The 26,236-nt window shown below is 36.1% G+C and overlaps 1 protein-coding gene and 1 long non-coding RNA gene across 5 annotated transcripts in view; one reads left to right on the top strand and one right to left on the bottom strand.

The window, feature by feature from the left end:
- Positions 1-26,236, bottom strand: part of LOC126963256 (uncharacterized) — a 64,359-nt gene that overhangs the window by 16,935 nt on the left and 21,188 nt on the right. Inside the window, exon 3 of one of the 2 annotated variants that reach the window (XR_007728995.1) lies at positions 21,450-21,515. The exons of the other annotated variant lie outside the window; for it this stretch is intronic. This is a non-coding gene — a long non-coding RNA (uncharacterized LOC126963256). Of the gene's footprint in view, positions 1-21,449; positions 21,516-26,236 lie in introns of those variants that run through there. 2 annotated transcript variants of the gene reach the window in all.
- PRKG1 (protein kinase cGMP-dependent 1) overlaps positions 1-26,236 on the top strand; it is a 1,349,224-nt gene that overhangs the window by 1,315,359 nt on the left and 7,629 nt on the right. For all 3 annotated transcript variants that reach the window (XM_050805423.1, XM_050805422.1, XM_050805424.1), the window contains 4 exons: positions 1,871-2,010; positions 2,914-3,003; positions 18,597-18,738; positions 19,961-20,124. In XM_050805423.1, coding sequence (XP_050661380.1) covers positions 1,871-2,010; positions 2,914-3,003; positions 18,597-18,738; positions 19,961-20,124 — 536 coding nt within the window. The remainder of the gene's footprint in view (positions 1-1,870; positions 2,011-2,913; positions 3,004-18,596; positions 18,739-19,960; positions 20,125-26,236) is intronic.

The raw sequence follows: 26,236 nt of genomic DNA, 5'->3' as shown, positions 1-26,236 counted from the left end.
AATAGCAACATTTGATTTGTCCTATTCAGTAGAGATTGCTGGTTACAAGCAGAGAGTTCATCAATGAATGCATATTTGGTGGCGTGTTGTCATTTAGGATCATAATAACTGTGGTATCTGGTATTATCCTCAGCCAGAACTAGGGCTCAGAGCAGTTAAGCAACTAGCCCGAGAGAGAATAGTTGCTTAAACTGAGACAGACTAAGCGGTGTCAGAATTCAAGTCCAGACCTGTGACTATAAAGGCTGAATTCTTTCCTCCTACCCTGTGTTCACAGAGAAAAAAAAAAATCTGCGTTATCATCACTGAAGAGAATAATTTTTATAGTAGGCATTTTTGAACTACACAACAGTACTCACTAGTTTAACTGGATATGACTCTGAAGAGGGAATATGACTTTACTCCTTCTTCTCTGAATTGTAGTACTGTGAGAGAGCTCATTTTTTCATGCCATCTTCCCTAACTGTCCAGATTTCTTTTAGAAGTGAGTTTTCATATTTTGTGTTTTATTATGAGTTACAACTGAATTTATTTGTATCACACTAATCTGTCATCTTTGAGTTTCACAGAGAGAGCAGAAGGCCTTTGGCTGTTAAAGGCATTTTCAAATACCCATTTTTCCCTCTACTGTCATATTGATTCATGAATGCTGGCAGCTAAGCGAGGCCCATTTATTTGCAGTATCTTCATGCTCCCTCCTACGGAACTTGCCACGTTAATATCCTCTAAGATCAATCTCAATCTGTACATGTGTGCAGGAACAAGACACTTAAGAACTTCGCTATCCCTGCTGATGAAGCAGTAAATAATTAACAACTAAAGAGGGGACAGCCATACTTCAGCTGCAAAGCAGAAACAGCATGCCATGTTATTTCCCCCAAGGTTTCATTACTCCCAAATAATATGGGCTGTTTGGTATCATCTTGAGGATTGTGCTGCTTGAGAGCACTCGATGATAATGTCCTTATATTGCTTTTAAATAATTAGCTCTGTTATCTCTCTTGTTTTTGCTACAAGTCACCTTCTTGAAATTTCTTGTAAAACCATAAACAGCACCCTGTCTGAGTAAGGCATTTGGAAGATCCATGCCTCCTCTGGAGCCACTGGGAGTCATGTGGGCTGCAAGAGAGGCATGGCACATTGAAAGATATTAAGGCTCCAGGTCTTCCCAGTTACTAGAGAGTAAAGTTTGAGGTCAAAGGAACTAAAGCCATCATGCTTGTTTGAGAAGAAAAACAAACAGTTTTCAAAATCTCCGGAAAAAAATCTTGTTACAATTTTTTTTTTCTCTCTTTAAACTGCAGGGAGGGAAAATTCTGCAAGGTTAAAAAGAAGAAATGAATACAGTCAGTACTGAAGAAATAACAGTCTGCAGTCTCAGGAGAGACTAGGGTCCACCACTCAAGTTAAAAACTCTAGAAATCTCTGTGGACTAGAACTAAGGGGGAAGAATATAAAGGCCCATATGAGCCTATTTTTGGCCATCTTTGCTTAAATAAAATTGGAAAAGAAGTTATTTTTTTCTACTATTTTGATTGAAGAAGAAAAACCATAAAATGTATTCAAACACACTCTATGAAATGAAATAATAAAACTTGAACTAAGTACATTTTCCCTCTTCTAATCCACATGTGAATACAATTAATTTGGAATCAAGTTAGTTAAAATTCAGCCAATTCAGAGCATGAGATTGGATGATAGCTATGAGCCCTGGATGTTAAACCCAGCTCTAGCAAGGATTTACTGTGTGTGTGACTTGCGTGGTGGCTAAGGTTCATTTAAGTGCTCCATATACCTGTTAATTTGAGGATAATAATGCCCTCTTACAAGTCTATGGGCTTTTTCTTACTCCCTTCTCTCTTTCTTTAAGGTCCAGTTGAAAAGTGAAGAATCCAAAACATTTGCAATGAAGATTCTCAAGAAACGTCACATTGTGGACACAAGACAGCAGGAGCACATCCGCTCAGAGAAGCAGATCATGCAGGGGGCTCATTCCGATTTCATAGTGAGGTAAAGGCCCCGTGCCAGGGACAGACGTACCCAACTCCAAGTGACAAATCCACCACAAAACCCTCTGCCACTTGTGCTCACTGTTAACACATTTCGTATGCACAAAGAAACTTATTTTTAATCTAATCTTAAGAAAGTTTTGTTTGATTTCTAAAAATAGAGTTCTGATTCTACTCTTTCTTTTAAAGAGAATCAGTGTCTGAAAACAATGTGTTTTCCCAAAGGACGTACCAGAGTTTCTAACGTTCCATTTTTATCTTTTTTTAAACCCCCAAACTCTACATAGATCTCTGATGCTTAAAAGACAAAATATTCAAAAGCAAACTATTTAACCTTTAATTATCTGAATATGTTTTGAAGATCTAAAAAAATGAAATGACAGCTGACCATTCCACCTCTGTACTAATAAATGGATAATGGGGAGACTGTTATATGCAGAAGCAGCTTTTTTGTAGTAAATTTTCCAGTGGCACTTAGTGAAAACAGGATGTAACATAAATTTGAGTGAATAGCACATGAAATATATACATGTCTGAATTTGTAAAGTTTAATCCACTTTATTCCCATTTTCACTGCATGTTGATGACCACTAAACGTTGCCCCAACAGTCCATGCTCAAAACATCACCCAAATTGGAATGGAAAGAACCCCAAGGAACCCTCTTTGTCCATAATCATTATGATTAATCCATTTCAAGGGAGAGATTGGCGCCCTAGTTTCTTCTATTAAAATCCTATTCATGAGCCATTGACTTCCTTTCCCCATGTGTGGGCTTAGCTCTCTCTCATTCTGATAAAATTTTGAGCTTGGCAAATCAAAACTATAATCTGGGCCCCCCAGAATTGCATACTTGTAAAAGATGATAATGTTTATAATCTTTGTTTTCTTGTTTGCAATTTACAGACTGTACAGAACATTTAAGGACAGCAAATATTTGTATATGTTGATGGAAGCTTGTCTAGGTGGAGAGCTCTGGACCATTCTCAGGGATAGGTAGGAGATTTAATAAATTTCTATGATGTCTGTAAAAACATAGTTGCCCATGTTAGGTCTATAAGAAGAATTAATATAATAAAGTATAATAATCATATTTATACTTTACACATGCTTATATTTCAATATTTAAAGTAAGCACGGGGAATAACCCACTATACACATATGATTTACTGTACATATAATAAAACTCACTTTGTAACTAACAATACAGGCTTAGTCGATCATAAAAATGGTACATAGCAAAGTATATACATAGCCTTAATTTTGCATGAATGTTAGAATTAGACAACTCTATAGTTGGAATTCAATTCATTCATTGCTTTAGCAGAAAGAGAATTGTAGTTTTTTTTATAATTATAATTTGAATTAACTATCGATTTAATTGCTCTACTCTTTTTCCAGATAGGCAGTTTGACTTTTGTGACACTGAGAATTTTTTCCAAAGTAATTTTTCTCTCTACATTGCTCTTTGGTTTCAAAACAAAAAAAATTTCCAGCCATCTCTTTATCCCTTGGTTAGTCTTAGGAAAAAGAAAAGAATCCACTTATAAGCAATATTTCATGTAAATAATCTGATTTAGATTTGCCTTCTTACCCTTGCAGGGCAAGGAAAGTTTGTCTAGATGGTGCTTGGTTGTTTGTTTGTTTTAATCATGCAAATTCATTGTCTTTTCCATCTCATATTTAGACAACTAGCAAATTATCTAATTATCTTCTAATATAATTTATCCTATAAAATGTCTCAGGAGATCATTATCTACCCTGTGTTTTTTAAAAACACACTTTTATTTTCCTATGAATAATCTTTTTATTATTTTCTATGAATGATTTATTGATCATACAAAAGTCATCTTTGTTCTTTTGAACACTCACCTTTAGGCATCTGTATTTTTCTTATTTGTTTGAGTCCTGCCCCCTAGACTCCTCTTCATAGGGTAGCATCCTTCTGAAACTTAGCTATAGGTAGCCCTGATGTACATAACCATGTAAGGTTTTTATATTTGTTACTTTGTAAATATCCCAGAGTAAAACAAGTGGTTCCTCATACACTGTTGATTTAAATTCTCATTCCTAATGGTGTTCTTATGGTACTTTCATATCATTATACAACAGGCCCTTTCACTTGTTATTGCCATGGCCTTACTTATATATGCCAAATGGATTTGTTGTTACCACATTGTATCCTATTGCATCAGTATTTTATTTCAATTCTTAAATTTAAGGTTAAAAAAGCATAAAAGGGAATGTATCACGTTTGCATTAGGAGATAAGGTTAACATCTGGACTAAGTGTATATATTATGCATTATTGCTAGTTAAGATGCACATACAGATTATATACCAGACATTGTGATAGAGGCTGGGGATCCAGTAATAAACAAAATGGATGTGGTCTGTTTCCTCAGAATGTATAGTTTGTTGCACAAAGTTAATATTTTAATTTGTGAGTTAACATTTGGCATATCTAATGTGTTTCTACCGTATTATATTTGACTCAATATTTCAATTCACTGATTTATTTGAAGTCTTCTACATTTTTTTCTAATTAGAATAGAAGAAGATTTACAGGTAGAATTAAACATGAAAGCAATAATAAGTCACAAAGGGAGAGCCCAACTATCCTCTTATAGCTTTTTTAAAATTATTTTTTCATAAGTTGTTGGGGTACAGGTGGTATTTGGTTACATGAGTAAGTTCTTCACTGGTGATTTGTGAGATTTTGGTGTACCCATCACACGAACAGTATACACTGAGCCATATTTGTAGTCTTTTATCTCTTGCCCCCCTCCCACTCTTCCCTCGAAATTCCCAAAGCCCATTGCATCATTTGTATGTCTTTGTGTCCTCATAGCTTAGCCCCCACATATCAGTGAGAACATACGACGTTTGGTTTTCCATTCTTGAGTTACTTCACTTAGAATAATAGTCTCCAATCTCATCCAGTTCCCTGCAAATGCTGTTAATTCATTCCTTTGTATGGCTGCATAGTATTCCATCATATATATCTATATATCTATATATAGATATGCATCATATGTGTATATACATGTATATATGCCCATACATATATATCACAGTTTCTTTATCCACTCATTGATTGATGGACATTTGAGTTGGTTCCATGATTTTGCAATTGTGAATTGTGCTTCTATAAACATGAGTATGCAAGTATCTTTTTTGAATAATGATTTCTTTTCCTCCAGGTCAAATGGTAGTCCTACTTTTAGTTCTTTAAGGAATCTCCACACTATTTTCCATAGCAGCTGCACTAGTTTACATTCCCTCCAGCAGTGTAGAAGTGTTCCCTGTTCACTGCCATCCATGCAAGCATCTACTGTTTTTTTGATTTTTTGATTATGGCCATTCTTGCAGGAGGGAGGTGGTATCACCTTTTGGTTTTGATTTGCATTCCCCTGACCATTAGTGTTGTTGAGCATTTTTTCATATGTTTATTGGCCATTTGCGTATCTTCTTTTGAGAATTGTCTATTCATGCCTTAGCCCACTTTTCATGGGATTATTTGTTTTTATTCTTACTGATCTGTTTGAGTTTGCTGTATTTTCTGGATATTAGTCCTTTGTCAGATGTATAGATTGTGAAGATTTTCTCCCACTTTGTGGATTGTCTGTTTACTCTGCTGACTCTTCCTTTTGCTGTGCAAAAGCTCATTAGTTTAACTAGGTCCCAGCTATTTATCTTTGTTTTTATTGCATTTTGTTTTGGGTTCTTGGTCATGAAATCTTTGCCTAAGCCAATATCTAGAAGGGTTTTTCCAATGCTATCTTGCAGAATTTTAGTAGTTTCAGGTCTTAGGTTTAAGTCCTTAATTATCTTGAGTTGATTTTTGTACAAGGTGAGAGATGAGGATCCAGTTTCATTCTCCTACATGTGGCTAGCCACTTATCCCAGCAGCATTTGTCGAAAAGGGTGTCCTTTCCCCACTTTATATTTTTGTTTGCTATAAGTATTTGGGTTCATTTCCGGGTTCTCTATGCTGTTCCATTGATCTATGTGCCTATTTTTATGCCAGTATTATGCTGTTTTGGTGACTATGGCCTTGTAGTATAGTTTGAAATCAGGTAGTGTGATGCCTCCAGATTTGTTCTTTTTGCTTAATCTTCCTTTGGCTATGTGGGCTCTTTTATGGTTTCATATGAATTTTAGACTTTTTTTGTCTAATTCTAGAAGAATTATGGTGGTATTTTGATGGGGATTGCATTGAATTTGCAGATTGCTTTGGCAGTATAGTCATTTTCACAATATTGATTCTACTCATCCATGAGCATGAGATGTTTATGTCATTTGGGTCATCTATTATTTCCTTGGTTGTGTGTGTTTTTTTTGTTTTTTTTTTTTTTTTTTGGCAGCTATTGTAAAAGGGATTGAGTTCTTGATTTGATTCTCCGCTTGGTCACTGTTGGTATATAGAAGAGCTACTGATTCATGTGCATTAATCTTGCATGCAGAAACTTTGCTGAATTCTTTTATCAGTTCTAGGAGCTTTCTGTAGGAGTCCGTAGGGTTTTCAAGGTAAGCGATCATTTTGTCAGCAAACAGTGACAGTGTGACTTCCTCTTTATTGATTTGGATGCCCTTCATTTCTTTCTCTTGTCTGATTGCTCTGGCTAGGACTTCCACTACTATGTTGAAGAGGAGTGGTGAGAGAGGGCATCCTTGTCTTGTTCCAGTTCTCAGAGGGAATGCTTTCAACTTTTCCCCATTCAGTATTATGTTGGCTGTGGGTTTATCATAGTTGACTTTTATTACATTAAGTTATGTTCCTTGTATGCAGATTTTGCTGAGAGTTTTAATCATACAGGGATGCTGGATTTTGTTGAATGCTTTTTCTGCCACTATTGAAATGATCATGTAATTTTTGTTTTTAATTCTGTTTATGTGGTGTATCATATTTATCTGCTTGTGTATGGTAAACTATCCCTGCATCCCTGGTATGAAACCCACTTGATCATGGTGGAATGTCTTTTTGATATATTGTTGGATTTGGTTAGCAAGTATTTTGTTAAGGATTTTAGCATCTATGTTCATCAAGAATATTGGTCTGCAGTTTTCTTTTTTGTTTATGCCCTTTCCTGGTTTTGGTATAAGAGTGATGCTGGCTTCACCCTTATTATTTTTATGGAGAGTTCCTTCTTTCTCTGTCTTGTGGGATAGTGTCAAAAGGATTGGTACAAATTATTCTTTGAATGTCTGCTAGAATTGTTCCATGAATCGTCTGGTCCTGGACTTTTCTGTTGTTGGTAATTTTTCAATTACCATTTCAATATCACTGCTTGTCTGTTCAGGGTATCTAATTCTTTCTCATTTAAGCTAGGAAGGTTGTATTTTTTCAGGAATTTATCCTTTTCGTCTAGGTTTTCTAGTTTTTGTACATAAAGATGTTCATAGTAGCTTTGAAAGATCTTTTGTATTTCAGTGGTATCAGTTGTAATATCACCTGTTTCATTTTTTAGTGAGGTTATTTGGATTTTCTCTCTTCTTTTCTTGGTTAATCTTGCCAATGATCTATCAATTTTATCAATCTTTTGAAAGGAACAGCTTTTTGTTTCATTTATATTTTGTATTCTTTTGTTTGTTTGCTTGCTTCAATTTCATTTAGCTCTGCTCTGATTTTGGTTATTTCCCTTCTTCTTCTGGGTTTGGGTTTCATTTGTTCTTGTTTCTCTAATTCCTTGAGGTGTGACCTTAGAGTGTCAGTTTGTGCTCTTTCAGTCTTTTTGATGTAGGCATTTAGGGCTATGAACTTCCCCCTTAGGATATAGCCTTTACTATATACCAGAAGTTTTGATATGTTGTTTCATTATTGTCTTTCAGTTCAAAGAATTTTTCAGCTTCCATTTTTATTTCGTTTTTGACCCAATGCGCATTCAGGAGCAGGTTATTTAATTTCCATGTACTTGGTATGGTTTTGATGGTTCCTTTTGGAGTTGATTTCCAGTTTTATTCTACTGTGGTAGGAGATAGTGCTTGATATAATTTCAATATTCTTAATTTATTGGGGCTCATTTTATGGCCTATCATATGGTCTATGTTGGAGAAAAAGTTGCATGTGCTATTGAATAGAATGTGTATTCTGTGTTTGTTGGATGAAATGTTCTGTATATATCTAATAAGTCCATTTGTTGCAAGATTTAGTTTAAATCCATTGTTTCTTTGTTGACTTTCTGTCTAGATGACCTGTCTAGTGCTGTCAGTGGAGTACTAAAGTCCCCCACTATTACTGAGTTGCCATCTATCTCATTTCTTAAGTCTATTAGTAATTGTTTTATGCATTTGGAAGCTCAAGTGTTAGGTGCATGTATGTTTAGGATTGTGATATTTTCCTATTGGACAAAGCCTTTTATCATTATTTAATGCCCCTGTGTCTCTTTTAACTGCTGTTGCTTTAAAGTTTGTTTTGTCTGATATAAGAATAGCTATCCCTGCTGGCTTTTGGTGTCCCTTTGCATGAAATGTCTTTTTCCAGCCCTTTACTTTATGTGAGTCCTTATGTATTAGGTGAGTCTCCTGAAGGCAGCAGATGGTTGATTGGCAAGTTCGTGTCCATTCTGTGGTTCTGTATCTTTTAAGTGGCCAATTTAGGCCATTTACATTCAATGTTAGTATTGAAATGTCAGGTACCATTGCCTTCATTGTGCTCTTTGTTGCCTGTATACTTTGTTTCTTTTGTTTTTTGTTTTTGCTTTTTAACTTGTATTTTTGTTTTATAGGTCCTGTGTGATTTATGCTTTAAAGAGGTTCTGTTTCGATGTGTTTCCAGGATTTGTTTCAAGATTTAGAGCTCCTTTGGCAGTTCTTGTAGTGGTGGTTTGGTAATGGTGAATTCTCTCAGCATTTGTTTTTCTGAAAAAGACTGTATCTTTCCTTCATATATATATATATATATATATATATATATATATATGATGCTTAGTTTTGCTGGATACAAAATTCTTGGCTGATAATTGTTTTGCTTGAGGAGACTGAAGATAGGGCCCCAATCCCTTCTAGTTGGTAGGGTTTCTGCTGAGAAATCTGCTGTTAATCTGATGGGTTTTCCTTTATAGGTTACCTGGTGTGTCTGCCTCACAGCTCTTGAGATTCTTTACTTTAGGCCAGGCGCGGTGGCTCAAGCCTGTAATTCCAGCACTTTGGAAGGCTGAGACGGGCGGATCACGAGGTCAGGAGATCGAGACCATCCTGGCTAACACAGTGAAACCCCGTCTCTACTAAAATACAAAAAAAATTTGCCAGGCGTGGTGGCTGGCGCCTGTAGTCCCAGCTACTTGGGAGGCTGAGGCAGGAGAATGGCGTGAACCCGGGAGGCAGAGCTTGCAGTGAGCTGCACCACTCCAGCCTGGGTGACAGAGCGAGACTCCGTCTCCAAAAAAAAAAAAAAAAATTCTTTACTTCGTCTTAACTTTGGATAACCTGATGACAATGTGCCTAGGCAAAGATCTTTTTGAGATGAATTTCCCAGGTGTTTTTTGTACTTCTTATATTTGGATGTCTAGGTCTATAGCAAGGCTGGGGAAGTTTTCCTTGATTATTCCACCAAATACATTTTCCAAGCTCTTAGAATTCTCTTCTTCCTCAGTAAAACCAATTATTCTTAGGTTTGGTCATTTAACATAATCCCAGACTTCTTTGAGGCTTTGTTCATATTTCTTTTTTTTTTTTTGAGACGGAGTCTCGCTCAGTCACCCAGGCTGGAGTGCAGTGGCGCGATCTCGGCTTACTACAAGCTCCACCTCCCGGGTTCATGCCATTCTCCTGCCTCAGCCTCCCAAGTAGCTGGGACTACAGGTGCCCACCACCACGCCTGGCTAATTTTTTGCATTTTTAGTAAAGATGGGGTTTTACCGTGTTAGCCAGGATGGTCTTGATCTCCTGACCTCGTGATCCACCCGCCTCAGCCTCCCGAAGTGCTGGGATTACAGGCGTGAGCCAACGTGCCCGGCTGTTCATATTTCTTATTCTTTTTTCTTTCCCTTTGTTGGATTGTGCTAATTCAAAGACCTTGTCTCTGAGCTCTGAATTTCTTTCTTCTACTTGTTCAGTTCTATTGCTGAGACTTTCCAGTGCATTTTACATTTCTAAAAGTGTGTTCAAAGTTTCCTGAATTTTTTATTGTTTTTTATTTAAGCCATCTGTTTCCTTGAATATTTCTCCCTTCACTTCTTGTATCATATTTTGGCTTTCCTCGCATTGGGCTTCACCTTTCTTTGGTCCCTCCCTGATTAGCTTAATAACTAACCTCCTGAATTATTTTTCAGGTAAATCAGGGATTTATTCTTGGTTAGGATCCATTGCTGGTGAACTAGTGTGATTTTTGGGGGGTGTTGAAGAGCCTTGTTTTGTCGTATTACCAGGGTTTGTTTTCTGGTTCCTTCTCATTTGGATAGTCTCTGTCAGAGAGAAGGTCTAGGATTGAAAGCTGTTATTCAAATTCTTTTGTCCCATGGGGTGTTCCCTTGATGTAGTACTCTATCCATTTTCCTATGGATGTGGCCTCCTGTGAGCCAAACTGCAGCGATTATTGTCTCTCTTCTGGGTCTAGCCACCCAGCCAGTCTACCTGGCTCCATGCTGGTACTTGGGGTAGTCTGCACAGAGTCTTGTGATGTGAACCATCTATGGTTCTCTCAGCCTTGTATACCAATGTTCGTTCTGGTGGAGGCGGTGGGAGGGTACAATGTACTCCGTGAAGGTTCTTAGCTTTGGTGGCTTAATGTTCTTTTTTTTGTGCTGTTTGGCCTCCTGTCAGGAAGTGGCACTTTCCAGAAAGCATCAGTTGTGGTATTACGGGGAGGAACCAGCAGTGGGCGGGATCCTAGAACTCCCAGTTTTTATGCACTTTGTCTTCCGCTACCAGTGTGGGTAGGGAAGGACTGTCAGGTGGGGGGTGGGGCTAGGTGTGTCTGAGCTTGGACTCTCCTTGGGTGGGTCTTGCTATGGCTACTGTGGGGGATGGAGGTGGGATTCCCAGGTCACTGGAGTTGTGTACCTAAAAGGATTATGGCTGCCTCTGCTGAGTCACGCAGGTCGTCAGAGAAGTGGTGGAAAGCAGGCAGTCACAGGCCTCACTCAGCTCCCATGCAAACTGAAGGGCCAGTCTCACTTCCACTGTGCCACCCCCAACAGCCCCCAGACCATTTCCAGGTGGAGAGTGATAGGGTTTGAAAACCTGGCCCAGGCTATCTGCCTCCCAGCTTTGAAAGAAAAGGGTTTGGTTCTTCCTCCACTTGTGAAGCCTACACACCAGATTTGCGTCCTCCCCCGAGTTCAGGACAGGAGACTTCTCACCCAGTTCAAACTGTTACAAAGTTCAGCTACAGATTTGCTTCTGCCTGTGTAGTTTTACCCCCTGCTCCTTTTCTGTTGGATCCCTTTGGTGCCAGGCAGGAATGGCCTGCTAGGGGACCCAGCGAGCTCCCAGGGCCTTTCTGCTACTTCCTCTTCCCCTGTATTTCACTCAGCTCTCCAAATTGACTCAGCTCCAAGTAAAGTCAGAAACTTCTCCCAAAAACAGACCTTCAGCTTCTCCTGTGGCAGGGTGTGTCCGGGGAGGAGGGTCTCCCTTTTTCACTTCCACAGTTGAGGGACTCACAGTTCTGGGGTGTCTCCTGGGTCCTGCAGCAGTCCACTTCCTTCAGAGGGTATTTGGGTCCTCTTGGGATTGCTGGTTTGTTCTTGCAGTTGATCTGGAGCTGAAATTCACAATGTGAGCCACCACCCACTACTCTGTCCATAGCTGCAATCTAGTCCTGCCTCCCAACTGCCATGATCTCTCCAACATCTTCTCATAGCTTTTTAAATCATTTAATGATGTTCTTAACCAGAACAATAAAAACAATAATAATAATAATAAAACTCAATTTAAAGTCCACTCATGAGGCATCAAACATGCACAGGCATTCGTTTTCAACTTATTTTTGAAAGTATTATTTCATAATTTGCCTTACTTAACTCGATTTCCCATTTTGTTCATAATGCCAGCCAAGGCTTCTGAGTGAGACGTATCCTGATGCCTCTGGTAGCAAAGGTTTGCTATTAAGAAGCAGCTTACTTGGGGAGGAGTAAAGGGAAGGAAAATATCAATGGATTTCTTTACTTCCACTTGGTTGCTTTTTGGTCCTTACATTGTTCTTCCCTTTTATCACACTTTGATTTGAGGTACACAGTTGCTGAGCCCCCCAAGTATACTTAATACTCCATGAAGAGTCATGATCTACAGAAATAGTCCTTACATTATTTCTCCCTTTTATCACACTTGGACTTGAGGTACACAATTGCTGAGCTCCCCAATATAATTAATACTCCATGAAGAGTCATGATCTAGAGTAATAGTGGCTACCTGCTTATTCCTAAAGATTTAGAGGTGCTGAATTAACCATTATAGGTAAAATCATCTCAGAATAATTGTCCCTGGCCAACTTTCTTTCCTATGTAGGCATGTAGCCTGATTTTTATTCTAAGTGATTTTTCCTTTTCCTTCTCAAAAAACTTTCCAGGGGAAAGAAACATAGTTTTAGACATTCAAGTTCCAATTAATATTGCCATTGACCAGCTTTCTGTTTGTTCAAATTGGGGTTGAAAATCTTAAAGATTAATTGTTAGAAATATATAAAAAAATACCAAGGGAAAGATTATACCATTATGCTATTAGTCACAGTGTATATGAAAATATCTGGGGTCAAAAAATCCACCCCGTCAATGTATTCAGTTTTCCTCTTGTGTCAGAGGACAGAAGCAATAATGGAAAAGCTATTCTGAAAGTATACAAGAAATTTACATAGATTGATCTGAAGAAAGGCTGGCCTGACCTTTTTCATTACTGACATGGAAATAACTCCAAGCCTCAGAGATTTAGCACAGGAAGACTCTGATGACAACCCAGACATCATCCTCCTCTCACCTCATAGCTGAGATGACCATTCCCTGCTTCTCATTTTCTGTCTTCTCATCAACATAGAAAAGAAGCACAGAGGCTGTGAGCCATGGCTCAAGCCTGGAATCCCAGCACTTTGGGAGGCTGAGGCGGGTGAATCACCTGAGGTCAGGAGTTCGACAGCAGCCTGGCCAATATGGTGAAACCCTATCTCTACTAAAAATTAAAAAAAAAAATTAGCTGGGCATGGTGATGGGTGCCTGGAATCCCAGCTACTAAGGAGGCTGAGGCAGGAGAATCGCTTGAATCCAGGAAGCAGAAGTTGCAGTGAGCTGAGATTGCGTCACTGCACTCCAGTCTAGGCAACAAGAGAGAAACTCCAAAAAAAAAAAAAAAAAAAAAAAAAAGAGAGAGAGAGAAAGAAGAGAAGAGAAGAGAAGCACAGGGCGGCTCTTTATTTGTTGTATTTGCTGTCAAGAAATAAGAATTAAAATGATGCCATCTATTTACAAATAGGAATAGGGTTTGAGGACTAATACATATTTCCTAGCTTTGAGACATGAACTACAGCATTGAAATGTTAATTGCCCCTATAAATTTCCCTGGTTTATTCTTTGTTAGCTATTATGCTTTATTTTCTAATTTATGACATTTTGTGTCCCACTGGTTCTGTCCTATTATTTGTAATAAGTTGGTACAAATTATATTTTATTCACCTTCCCTCCCTAACACTTAAAGAATTGGCAAATCCTGCAATTTTTGTAATAATGTGTAAGTGGTTAATATGGTAAATAAATATATATTCATATTTATATTAACATAGAATATAATGTAAAACATTAACACATGTATTATATATTAATATCAGTATTTAATGTATATTTGAACTGAATAAAATTTAAAATCTCAATTATTTACTTAATTAGAATTTTTAACATATGTATGTTTATTTTTCTTACTGAATATCTTAAATAACGACTTATGAAGCCATAATTTTCAAATCTGATACATCTCACTTTCTGGTCATGTCATACCATATGTATGTTGTAAACCCATGAATGGTGCATTACTTTTTATATTCATTCTCATTGATTCTGGCTATTTTGTGGAAGGTGGCAATTATTTAAATTCTATCTTAGATGCCCTAATAGTTGGCACAGATTGAAGGTATTTCAAAGAAAATAAGTCTATCTTTGTAATGATTTAGCCTCCCTAAGTTTAAAATTGGCAATAAATCTGCACAGATTGCAACATACTTCAGGTTCATACACTCAGTGATTGTTGTTACTCATCAATGAAAAAGGTGAAATATTCTGATGAAAGATACTTTGCTCCTGTTACATTCTGATTTCCAAGAACTCAGTTTATGACAAGTTGACTAAACATTGTGATTAAATTTTAATTTGAGTCTATCAATATTCATAAATAACCTTCTATTTCTCTCAAATTGTTATCTACTGCCATCTAGCTTAGAGCAACCATCCATCCCCAAAGAGGGCATAAGGGCCTTCTCTCTTACTTGTTTTAATTGAAATGACACAGCTGTCAAGGCATAATTCATTATTTCAAACAGTTATATAAGGCAAGTGATTTATTTCTTTAAGCAACTCTCAAAACTGTTGATGAAACAGGGTTTGTTTTAAATCAAATTTACATTGTCATTTGCAATTCTAATAGTAATTTTTCATTGTAAGTCACCTCAGTGTTATGCTTTGTGACTGCTTTCAAGATGTCTATTTTAAAATTCACAACTTATCTACATCACACATCCAGTGATGGGACAGTGAGGTGCTGGTAAACATTTTGTGTACATGCATTGTACAGATTTATCAAAGTTTGAGACAAAGTTTTCATTTAATTTTCAAAAGCCGTCACAAATATATTTATATGTGAAAGATACTCACTATAAATGTGTTGAAGGAATGGAAACTAGATTTCTAAAACCCTCCACATTCCAAAATGACTCAAGACAAAGAAAACTGGAAACAAATAGAGTTGTCAAGAACTGAAGACCATAAGATGTACAATTTGTGGTCCGTCTGCTTCATGGTGAAAAAGGGAGAGCTTTGATTGGCAGGCAATAAAAGGGTAATTTTGGCCCATGTGAGAAGCATGGGGAAAGTGAAAAGAACAGAGATTAGCAGAGGATTCTTCACAGTTGATTTGTGGCAGTTAGCCTTGGCAGTCAGAAGCACTTCAATAACAGAGAGGATTGGTGTTGCAAACCCCCAACCTCCACCCTGAAAATGCTTCATCCCTGTTCTATACTATGTTAGTTAATTTTCCTATATTAAGACATAGTAGCTAAAAAAGAGTTTTCTGGTGCTCAATCATAGTGGCTACTATTACATTTAGTGAGCCCAAGTTGTGTACCAGAAACTTATTTTCAGTACATGCATTATTAATTATTTGGATCTTCACAACAATCCAATGAGATAGTTACTTTTATTAGCCCCATTTTGCACATAAGAACACAGAAACCCAGAGACATATAGTTAATTGCTCAAGAACAAACAGTAAATGGAGTCTGGAGTTGAGACCAGGCTTCTTGCTTCGGGGTCCATATTCTAAAATATAGCCTCCTCTCATGAATTTGCGTTTGTATTAGCATTTTTCCATCTTTCTGCTAATGACCAGCTTATTAAGAATGCAAATACAATACTCTGCAGAGATTTCATGAGAAATTGATCTCTCACCTAAGCATTTACTCTCATTACAACCTTAACAATGCATTTGTCCATTTGATTCCATTACCAATTGACTATTAATGAAGCAGAGGTATGTTGCCCAGAGTCACAACTGTAGAAATAATCTCCTCTTCTACTAACAGTAATCAGGAATTTGTAAGCTTTCAAAAAGGCCCACTAAAATCACAGTTAGACAGTCCTTATGTAAACAGAGTAAACAGGCAACCTACACAATGGGAGAAAATTTTTGCAATCTATCCATCTGACAAAGGGTTAATATCCAGAATATTTAAGGAACTGAAGCAAATTTACAAGAAAAAAAACAACCCTATCAAAAAGTGGGCAAAGGATATGAACTGATACTTCTCAAAAGAAGACATTTATGCAGCCAACAGACACATGAAAAAATGCTCATCATCACTGGTCATTAGAGAAATGCAAATCAAAACATAATTAGATACCATCTCGTGCCAGTTAGAATGACAATCATTAGAAAGTCAGGAAACAACAGATGCTGGAGAGGATGTGGAGAAATAGGAATGCTTTTACACTGTTGGTGGGAGTGTAAATTAATTCAACCATTGTGGAAGACAGTGTGACAATTCCTCAAGGATCTAGAATCAGAATTTTCATTTGACTCAGCAATCCCATTACTGGATATATACTGAAAAGATTATAAATAATTCTACTTAAAGACACATGCACACATATGTTTATTGCAGCACTATTCACAATAGCAAAGACTTGGAACCAACCCAAATGTCCATCAATGGCAGACTGGATAAAGAAAATGTGGCACATATACACCATGGAATACTATGCAGCCATAAAAAAGAATGAGTTCGGCTGGGCACGGTGGCTCACGCCTGTAATCCTAGCACTTTGGGAGGCAGAGGCGGGTGGATCACGAGGTCAGGAGGTTGAGACCATCCTGGCCAACATGGTGAAACCCCATCTTTATTAAACATAATACATTACCTGGGGGGGGGGTGGGGCATGCCTGTAGTCCCAGCTACTCGGGAGGCTGAGGCACCAGAATTACTTGAACCCGGGAGACAGAGGTTGCAGTGAGCCGAGATTGCACCTCTGCACTCCAGCATGGGTGACAGAGCGAGACTCCATCTCAAAAAAAAAAAAAAAAAAAAGAAAAAAAAAGAACAAGATCTATAGTGTGAAATAAAATAAGACCATTCCCTTTACTCTTTCATTTTGTTTTGTTTTGTTTTACTTTGCAATGCTCTCCATTGAGAAGGGATTGAATTCATAGCAGTGTATCTAAAGCTATATTTTAATTATCTGTACACAGATGCTTACACTTTAAGGTAAATAATCTCTTCAAGTGAAAGAAACATGCTTCTATTGATAGGTAAACATACTTAATTAAGGGCAAAGAAGAAAGGACCTTCAAGGCAATACTTTAATCCCTTTGCAAATACATACGATTATAGAATTTTAGCTCTGCCAAGGATATCTTCAAGTCGGAGGAAAATTGTACCATGAAGTATATCATTCATTTCCTCATACGGATGCCATTCTCAAACTTTCTCTTGTGCTCATAAATTCGCAATTGTGCCATTCAGATATTATTCAAGAAAGATTCAAGAATCATGGTAATTATAGTTAAGATTCTAGAATCTAGAGGAATGGATATCATTATGCCTAGAATTAATTATGTTTCAGAAGAATGATATTTTTCTTAGGAAAAGCTGATTATTTCAGTGAAACTCAAGTTACATTAGTAGCTGAACCAAAGACATTCTCTTTCTGGAAGATACTACCTTTTTCTGAAAGATAGCCTGAAAAGTGGTTGCTTTAGCCTTGATTCACTTATAAATTTTGTAAAAATGTGACCATATTTCATTGCCCAGTTTGTTAAACTTTACTGTACAACTTTGGAAAAAAAAAAAAAAGTGTCACCAAAATGCAAATAGGCATCAGAGACTCATGAAAGCAAGCTCTGAGACTATCATTTGTTGCACACTATTAATAAAATCATTTGTGTGCTTGTCACTCATGTTACTTCTCAACCACCTCAGGAGCTGATGTTCACACTAATATTTTTAAATTATGAAATGAAATTATTAAATTGTGCTTACTACTTAGGAAAGAAAAAAAGAACATGGTTTATTTAAAAAGTACCATGGTGGGGGAAGAGTTAAAATTTAAACTTTCTGCCCTAGAAAGAAGGGTTTAACCTTAGATACTAAGGTTTTTTGTAAATTATTTCATTCAATCAATCAACATGTATGTGCCCATATATCACATATATATGAGACAGAAAGAGAGAGCCTTCTTGCTAAACATCATAATCAAGATTACTAATAAACCTTCCCTTCTAGTTACTTTTTTCTTTCTAATTGTCTTTTAGTCCATCTTTTCCTCTTAATAAGAATGCAGTCGTGTAGGAGATAGATATTGTTTGTTTTGGTTGCAGGAGTTTCAAAAACAGAAGAGTACTTAGTTTGCATTATGATTGCATCAGTAGCATTACAACTCATTTCCAGAGTGGTTCTTTGAAAACAGTAGCTTTTATTCACATTTTCATGAACAGTATGTGCATTGTTTAGAAAGATTAAAAAACAGGCCCTCTGAGAATAAATATGAATAACCCATAAACTTCTCCTTTAAAAAACAAATGCTTGGTAAGCAAGTTCTAAAATAGGATTGTTTTTTTCTCCTGCCTACTGCTATAAGTCTGTGCCTTTTTAGATTGTAGTGGGCTGTTGAGAAGAAAACACTAAGTACATGAAATGTGTTGTGTGTTTAACTGCCCTTTCAGCCCTTTCAGGAAGTGAAATTTAACTATTCCATTCATAAAGACAGAGAATTCCTTAACTTAATCCTTGAATGCTTCAAAAAATCCAATGTAATGGCAATCATGTAACATTTAGCTATTAGGACAGTGGTCTCTGGGTTAAATTTTGACAAACGAATATAGTGAAATGAGAAAAAAAAATAAAGCCATATTAGAGAAACTAATTTTTCGTACAATTTTCATTCCTTTTCTGTATCTCAGAGGTTCGTTTGAAGATTCTACAACCAGATTTTACACAGCATGTGTGGTAGAAGCTTTTGCCTATCTGCATTCCAAAGGAATCATTTACAGGGACCTCAAGCCAGAAAATCTCATCCTAGATCACCGAGGTTATGCCAAACTGGTCAGTGCATTTCACACATGCTTTCTGCCCTGCAGATTTAAAATATTTGTTTATAAAACTGTGTTCATTTGCTAATATGAAATCTCAGTTTTCCTTTTCCATGTTGTAACTTTCTTAAAAGCAGGTTTTAGCATTACAATTTTCAACTGAATGTTCTTTCAAATGATGCATCAGTTATGAAAAATTAAGTTGGCTAAGTTTGAATTAACAATACTCTGGCAAAACACACTTTTATAAGCACGAGAAAACGTACTTACTGGCACGTGTACAGGCCTAGAAGTCCTTTTCTCTAGTCGGCTTTTTGCCATTCACGAGCAATGGGTTTTTATATTATGGAAAACTCTAAATCATTTCAATATTTTAGATTTAAGAATAATGGTCACAGAAAAAAAAATGTGCTTTACAAGCAATGCTAGCCAGGCTATGTAATAGTAATAATAATAACAGTCAAAAGTTGTAAAGATTTACCATAGAAGAGAAGTTCTCTTATTTACAAATGCACAACTTTCGTTGGATCTGTTACAGCTTGATTCCATTTTTAAACTTTTTAGAATTGTTATTCAGCATGTGGTTTTTAAAGAAATCAAATCAGTGGCAGTTTTTTATTTGTAGTTTCAACCAAATCGTTTTAGAAAAAATAGATTTTCTGCAGTCAAGACTCTTCCTTCAAAAGAGTTCCAGAAAAATGAAGAATACATTATAATTTTATTTCTGTTTATGCTTACCAAGGGCAGAGTCACCAGTCTCATAACTATGTTACTTACTTCCTGCAACAATAAAATAACTTCAAATAATTAATACTAAATGAATTGTCAACTTCATTAAATCCAGCAGAAACCATTTATATTCTGGGAAAGATGTTAAGTAGGCCCAACTGGTCTTTAAAAATTTTTATGTACAGAAGAGATTCTGTGTTTATACCCTAACCTCCATTAGCATAAACAAAGGAAAAATGAAAACTATATTCAGAAAGAAAGATTTACCTTTATTTTTAATGATGTGAATTTTATGCTATACTCAGATGTCAACTTTTCCAATTAAAACTGAGTTTCGTCAGGGAGACTTTGTTTGCAATACAGACTATTCCTTTGAGAAGATAGAACTATAAAAACGTGCATGTTTTTAAATTATTATGATCATCGGTGTACTTCAGCAAAACAATTTATTACTTTAAAACGTAATCATAAGAAGCTTAAGTATCTTGCTTTTCTCTCTTTGAAAGGTTGATTTTGGCTTTGCAAAGAAAATAGGATTTGGAAAGAAAACATGGACTTTTTGTGGGACTCCAGAGTATGTAGCCCCAGAGATCATCCTGAACAAAGGCCATGACATTTCAGCCGACTACTGGTCACTGGGAATCCTAATGTATGAACTCCTGACTGGCAGGTATGGATATTGATAGGGAACTGCTGATAAAAATAGACCGGCAAACAGCTACACACTCCCGCTTTTGTCACTCTGATTAAACCATCTTAAAGTACATTTCACCATATCTTGGTACCACAGTTCAATTAGTTATACGAATGACCGGGAAAAGTAACGTATAAAATAGGTCAAGCTAGGGCAACCACCTCAGCACCAACTTTTGGTCTCATTATTGCTACTTTTTTTTTTTTACATATATGAATGTGGAAGGATATAATGTCTTTCCGTGAGATATTTTAGCCCAGTCATTTAGCCAGGAATGAAACAGGGGAGATGATAATCATATGAAAATATCTAGGGTCAATTCTCTATAGAAGTAAGAGGACCTGTTAGCAACTGTTATATCTAAATGAAAGGTGACTGCTTTGTAGATCTTTCCTGTAATGTTATAATCATCAACTCAAATAGGCACTAGGGACACCGCAAGGTATAAAGCAGACTTTAAGATCCTCAAGGACCCATACTAAAAGAACAACAAATACACTACCATGACATGTGCTAAAACAGTGAGTGACAGGGGCGTTATACAGATTTCAGAATAGGGCTGGGTTCCTAAAGAGGCTTTTGAAGAATGAATATAAGGCAGCTGTGTCTTGAAGGAAGAATAGGACTTAGATGTAGAGACCAGGAAAAGGGTATTCTAGGCAAACAGGCATGGCTTAAAGAGAAAGGCAATAATGGTCACAGATATGGAGAAGGTCCATGTTAAAAAAAAACAGGAACAGTTATCTTTTGACGATCATGATTGCTGCACTTGAGTGTTTGGACTCCATCTACAGAGGGAATCATTGAGATTTTCTGACAAAGGTTGAGTGATATGTATTGTGGTATTTAAGGAAAAACAAGTTGGCAGTAATAGAGCTAATTGGAAGAGGAATAGGAAGCTAGTTTGAAGATTGTTGCAGTAATTTAGTTCTAGGACACTGACAACCTAGAGTAGGGCAAGGGCAATGGAAAGAAAGAGTAAGTGTGAGGCAGGATGTGAAGAATTGCTTAAGAGGACTTAGTCACTACAGTGAACATGAGAGGAAGACTGAGGACTTTGAGCACACAGTACTCTGTGAGGATTCAGTGCATACATGAAACACGTAGGAGAGTGTCTCACACATAGTAAGCATTCCATGAATGTTAGCAGCTGTTACTGCTACAACGACAACAATCATTGCCAGAAATAGTTGTGTTTTGATTTTATTTTTATTTATGGGCATTTTACATTATTGCTCTTAAAGTTTCTCTGTTGACTTCAAATAAATTATGTGTGACCTAATCCAATTTTGTTCAATGTGGATTGTTCAATTTTCTTCTTGTGGATGGAGGTAAATTATTTTAAAAGTATGACCAATTAAGTAGACCTGTAAAGATATGAAAAATTTGGACAAAGTAGAAGGTTAAATTTAACATATGTATGTGGATGGATAGATAGGTAAATAAGCAGAGGGATAGATTAAAAGGTAATCTTTCTGTGTGCTTAGAATTGCTGTAAGAACCAATTATATAATAAATAGAAGAAAACTAAATATTAACTATTTTTGAGGAAGTAAAATATTTACTTATAATAACTAGACTAAAATATTAACCATGAAATGTCTAAACCTTATGTGTTTGTCTACAATCAATCATTAAGTTTATTAATAACAGAAAAACCCTTAATTCTTTACAGATTTCACAGGCTACAATATCTGACAGGAATATAATAAAACTTGGAATTAATAACAAAGATTTAAAATAAAAAGTCTAAATACTTGAAAATTTAAAAAGCATTTTTCTAAATAACCTCAGGCACATAGAAATTATGGAATAGCAGAGCAGTAATAAAAACAAAGCACTATAAGTCACAATTTGTGTTGTATGGTCAAAACCAAACTTAATTTTTTTTTGCTATAGATACATATATTGAAACATTATGATTAAAAATACCTAAACTTAATATCCATTTCAAGAAATAACAAGACAGAAAGAATTTTGGTCAAAGACAATAGCATTAAAAAATCTTTACTTTTCTTTTTCTACCCAAAGAGATGACGGTGGTGGTGAAAGACTAAAATATTTTTAGTCTGGCCAAGGTTTGGGGTGGGAGAAGGCAAGAATAAAACAAGTAGGATGATCTTTAGTTACAATTAAAGTTCCAACAAACACACCTGCCAAACACAATGAAGTGTGGCATGTGACTAGGAATGATTCTTGGACTACAAGCATGACTCCAAAGTATTTTGGTCCTGAATGTCATATCTAATGATCTTCGATAGTAATAATAACATTTAAAGGATTGGCTGGACCTTGAAAAAGCAAACACTGTTCATGTAGAGACGTAATTAAGTACTACAGAATGAAAGAGGAACTGAGGTGAAGGAAAACTGATACAAATGTACCAATTCTGCCTTTTAAGGCTTATAATGTTGGTCAATGAAGCAAAAGGAAGTGAAAAAGGGGAGAGAGGCAGTGTAATCACATAATTTCGGAGAATGTGGTGGGGCTTCTGTATGAGCCACATGACCTCCCTGAATGCCTTAAATTGAGGGCAAAGGAAATACATGATCTGGTTATAAGGCAACAAACTGTAGTGAAGGCTGGTGAATTTCTCATTGCTTCGTAACCTCCAATCTTCCCTGTTCTATTCTTCATGGTGGGCAGCCCAATCTAAGGATAAGTAATAGTCAGAAAGGGTCCCAGGGAAGCCAGTCCCTGCCCCTCTTACAACCCCAGCCCCCTTCCAAGCATACACACCAACTCCTTTCTTACTTATTTTGCTCAAGAATCCATCTCCCCCACCAACTTAGGAAAAGATGAATTTATCTCCGTTTTAGATTTTGATTCAGCTCTATTCCAGTCACATGGCATTCCTCTAGTGATTGTCATTTATTGGACTGGGTACGTAAATTAGAGGAATAATTTAAAAATACATTATTGGAGGAGAATTCTTTTTTTCTACAATAGCTACTCAGTAAATAATTTCTGATGAATATAAGTCTCTATTTCCACTGGTAGACTTCCTATAACTATGAGGGGAAATGGCCATGATGAAACTAATGCTGAGTATGGCAGAATGAAAAGCTGGAAAAACTCCAGGTATTTAAACCACTGATCCTACCAGATCTAGAATTTGCCCTACCTCTGGAATGTGCTTTTGTAAGTTCAATGTTTTCTTATTTTAATCAGTTTGAGCTGATGTTTTCCATTTATGTCAGCTGAAAGATGCAAAAGTAAAAGGCAGCTAAAGAACACACAAGAAAAATGAATCAAGGAAATATAGGAGGAAGTGTTCAGATAAAGTCTTATCTATAATTTCTTTGAGGCTATCAAAAGCATGATCTCCCTAAAAAGTAACCTCTAAGATATTTGCCAGTGTCATAAATGGGAAGACAAGTAACTAGCAGAGCTCAGGACTATTACAGAACTGAAAGTCATGCTGTAAGAACAGAAAATAAAATAGTAACAATTAAAAATGCAGCAAGGGAGATAGCAGACAGGCTTGGAAAAAATAATGAAAAAAGAAAAAATATAGATATGATTTCAGAAAGAGAATCTATTAGTCAAAAGAAATAGAAAAAAACATCAATTATGTGTATGAACAGAATATTACAAACAGGAGAAAAAACATCTTTAATTACATAATAGAAAATCCATGGCAGAAAGACTTGACTCAGTGTATCTTTTTGATCTGCAGTGACCATGAGGAAACTGATTCAGAATAATAACACCACAATATGTTAATGTGGTGAACTAATGAATTAAATTCAGTAATAAGGAATAGTCTTATTGGCATCAAAGCCATAAAAACATGGCATGTGTGGTATTGAGAGTCAAGACAGTTAAAGTTCCATTTGGCCTCAGCCTCTCTACAGCACCTTTAATGCCAAAAGATAGTATATCAAGAACTACGTAGTTCTGAGGGTCCGAGAAGGTATAACCCAAGTAAGTAATTTATGCTGAGTTAAGTTATTCTTCAAATACAAACACAACATATAAAGCGTGGACCCCAGGTCTTTCTCAAAAACACTATTATTCAATCAAGCCAACAAAAAGATGGATCAAAATAAAGCATTCAGGAATAGAGAAACTAGTAAAAAGATTGATGATGAGCTTTGGGTCTCATTAATTAGAACTGATCAATTATTAAATCAAATAATTTAAATTTGGGTAACTGAACAGAATGTAAACATTGTAGTGTTTGGCAATCTTAAAATAACACTAAAACCAACAAACATTAAGGTGGGAGGGAAAGCAGGTATAACTATAGGTATAGTTATTTCTCATCATTAATAATTAGTAATCTTACATATATTTTACAGTTAAAATATGTCATTAAAGAAATCTCTAAACTCAGTTTGAATTTTTTTTAATTTTAGAGAAATATTTAAGGAATTAATATTGGCTAAGTAGCACACGTTTGAAATTTAGCATTTCTTTTCATTTTACTCCTAGGTTTAACTAAAGTAAAATTAAGTCGAATATTTTTAATTTAAAAATATGCATAACATAATCCTTTGTGTCTACAATCTACAGAGAAATCTATGAAATTACGTATATCAAATGTAAATCATTCTGAATATTTTGAGACTTTGGACGACTTCTAAATAATTTTGTTTTCTATATTGAATGAATATTAGACTAACATGCATCACATAAAAACCACAAATACCATATTTAATAATTGATTTTAGTTGTCTAAGATAAGCAAGTAAATATAAAAGCAAAATAAATATAAAGGCAAAACCATAAATTAGAAACCACTGCCAAAATTTGGCTCCTCCTCATTTTTTAAAGTAAAAATGAAAACTGGCATGTTAAGAGATTAAAGATAATATTCAACTATAGAATCACATAAAGAGAAAATTTTTAAATTCTAAGAGAATACTAAATAGATTTGCATGTTTATACATTTTTAAGTGATTTAAAATCAATAGGCAATTACTAGCTAATGACATATTAAAGTAAACAGCACTTTTCACGGAAAATCAAGGCAGAATCCATCATAGCCCTTAACACAGGTAAATCTGCTACTCCTTACTTTAAATTACTCATTAGACTGCTTGATAACAAGAAATAGTTTGAACTGCTCTTAATAAACATGAAGGACAAAAAATAATAATAATTCAGATTTCTTCCCCAAAGACACACAAAACTTGTATTAAAGAGAATAATTAAATTTCCAAATAAATCATTCGTCAGGGGGTATCATCATCTCCCCTCTGAACTGTGAGAAATTTAAAGGAAAGACCTGACTTTAGTCATCTTTGTACTCACTGAAGTTGCCACAAACCACACTTCAAGAATGGATAGGTTAAAAAAACAAAAAAAAATCAACAGATCTGGCTCATGAGGGCTGGGTTTTTACAGCCTTGCTAGCCAAGAGGATGCCTAGTGTTAAGTTATTTAATGAGGTCCTCTGAGCAGAGAGAAAGGGATAAGAGGAGTACTATTCTATAGAAACATTAGAGCAATAAATATTTATTGACCCCTTAGAATGTGCATGCTGCAAACTCTATTCAACTCTGGAATACCAGCAGAAAACAAACTTCTGGAAGGGAAGACAGACATAAAATAAATAATCACACAAATGAAAAGATAATTACAAAGTACAGTAAATGGCATAAGGGTGCTATAAAAGTGTAACAGGGACTGTAATTTAGATTAAACTTTAAATTCGAGCATGAAATTAGATTGTTAGGTTACGTGGGTTGATATAGGTTATGTAATTGGTTGTAATAGGTTGACCAGAGTAGGCCTTTTTGGAAACAACGTAACACTTATACTGAAACTTGATAAAGTGAGGCATTGGCCAGATAAATGTGGGAAGAACCTTCCAGGCCAAATAAATAACACCATGAGGTAGGAAAGTGCTCGGCATTTCAGTGGGACAGAGAAAAGGCTATTGGTTCTGGATCCCAGTGAGGGAGGGTGGTAATGGCATGAGATGGGGTAGTATCATTGGTGTTCCTGTGGCCCCTCCTAACGATTTTGGACTTCATCTCAAGTATAATGAATGAGTCAGTAAGTGTGGAAAAGGTCAGAGAGTGAAAGAAGCATCTTGAATGACCAAGGACAGCATGAGGGCTTAGACTCCAGCACTGAA

Source organism: Macaca thibetana, chromosome 9, assembly GCF_024542745.1.
Source record: "Macaca thibetana thibetana isolate TM-01 chromosome 9, ASM2454274v1, whole genome shotgun sequence".
In the NCBI taxonomy this organism is placed as follows: Eukaryota; Metazoa; Chordata; class Mammalia; order Primates; family Cercopithecidae; genus Macaca; species Macaca thibetana.
This window is presented reverse-complemented; position numbering and strand designations above follow the sequence as displayed.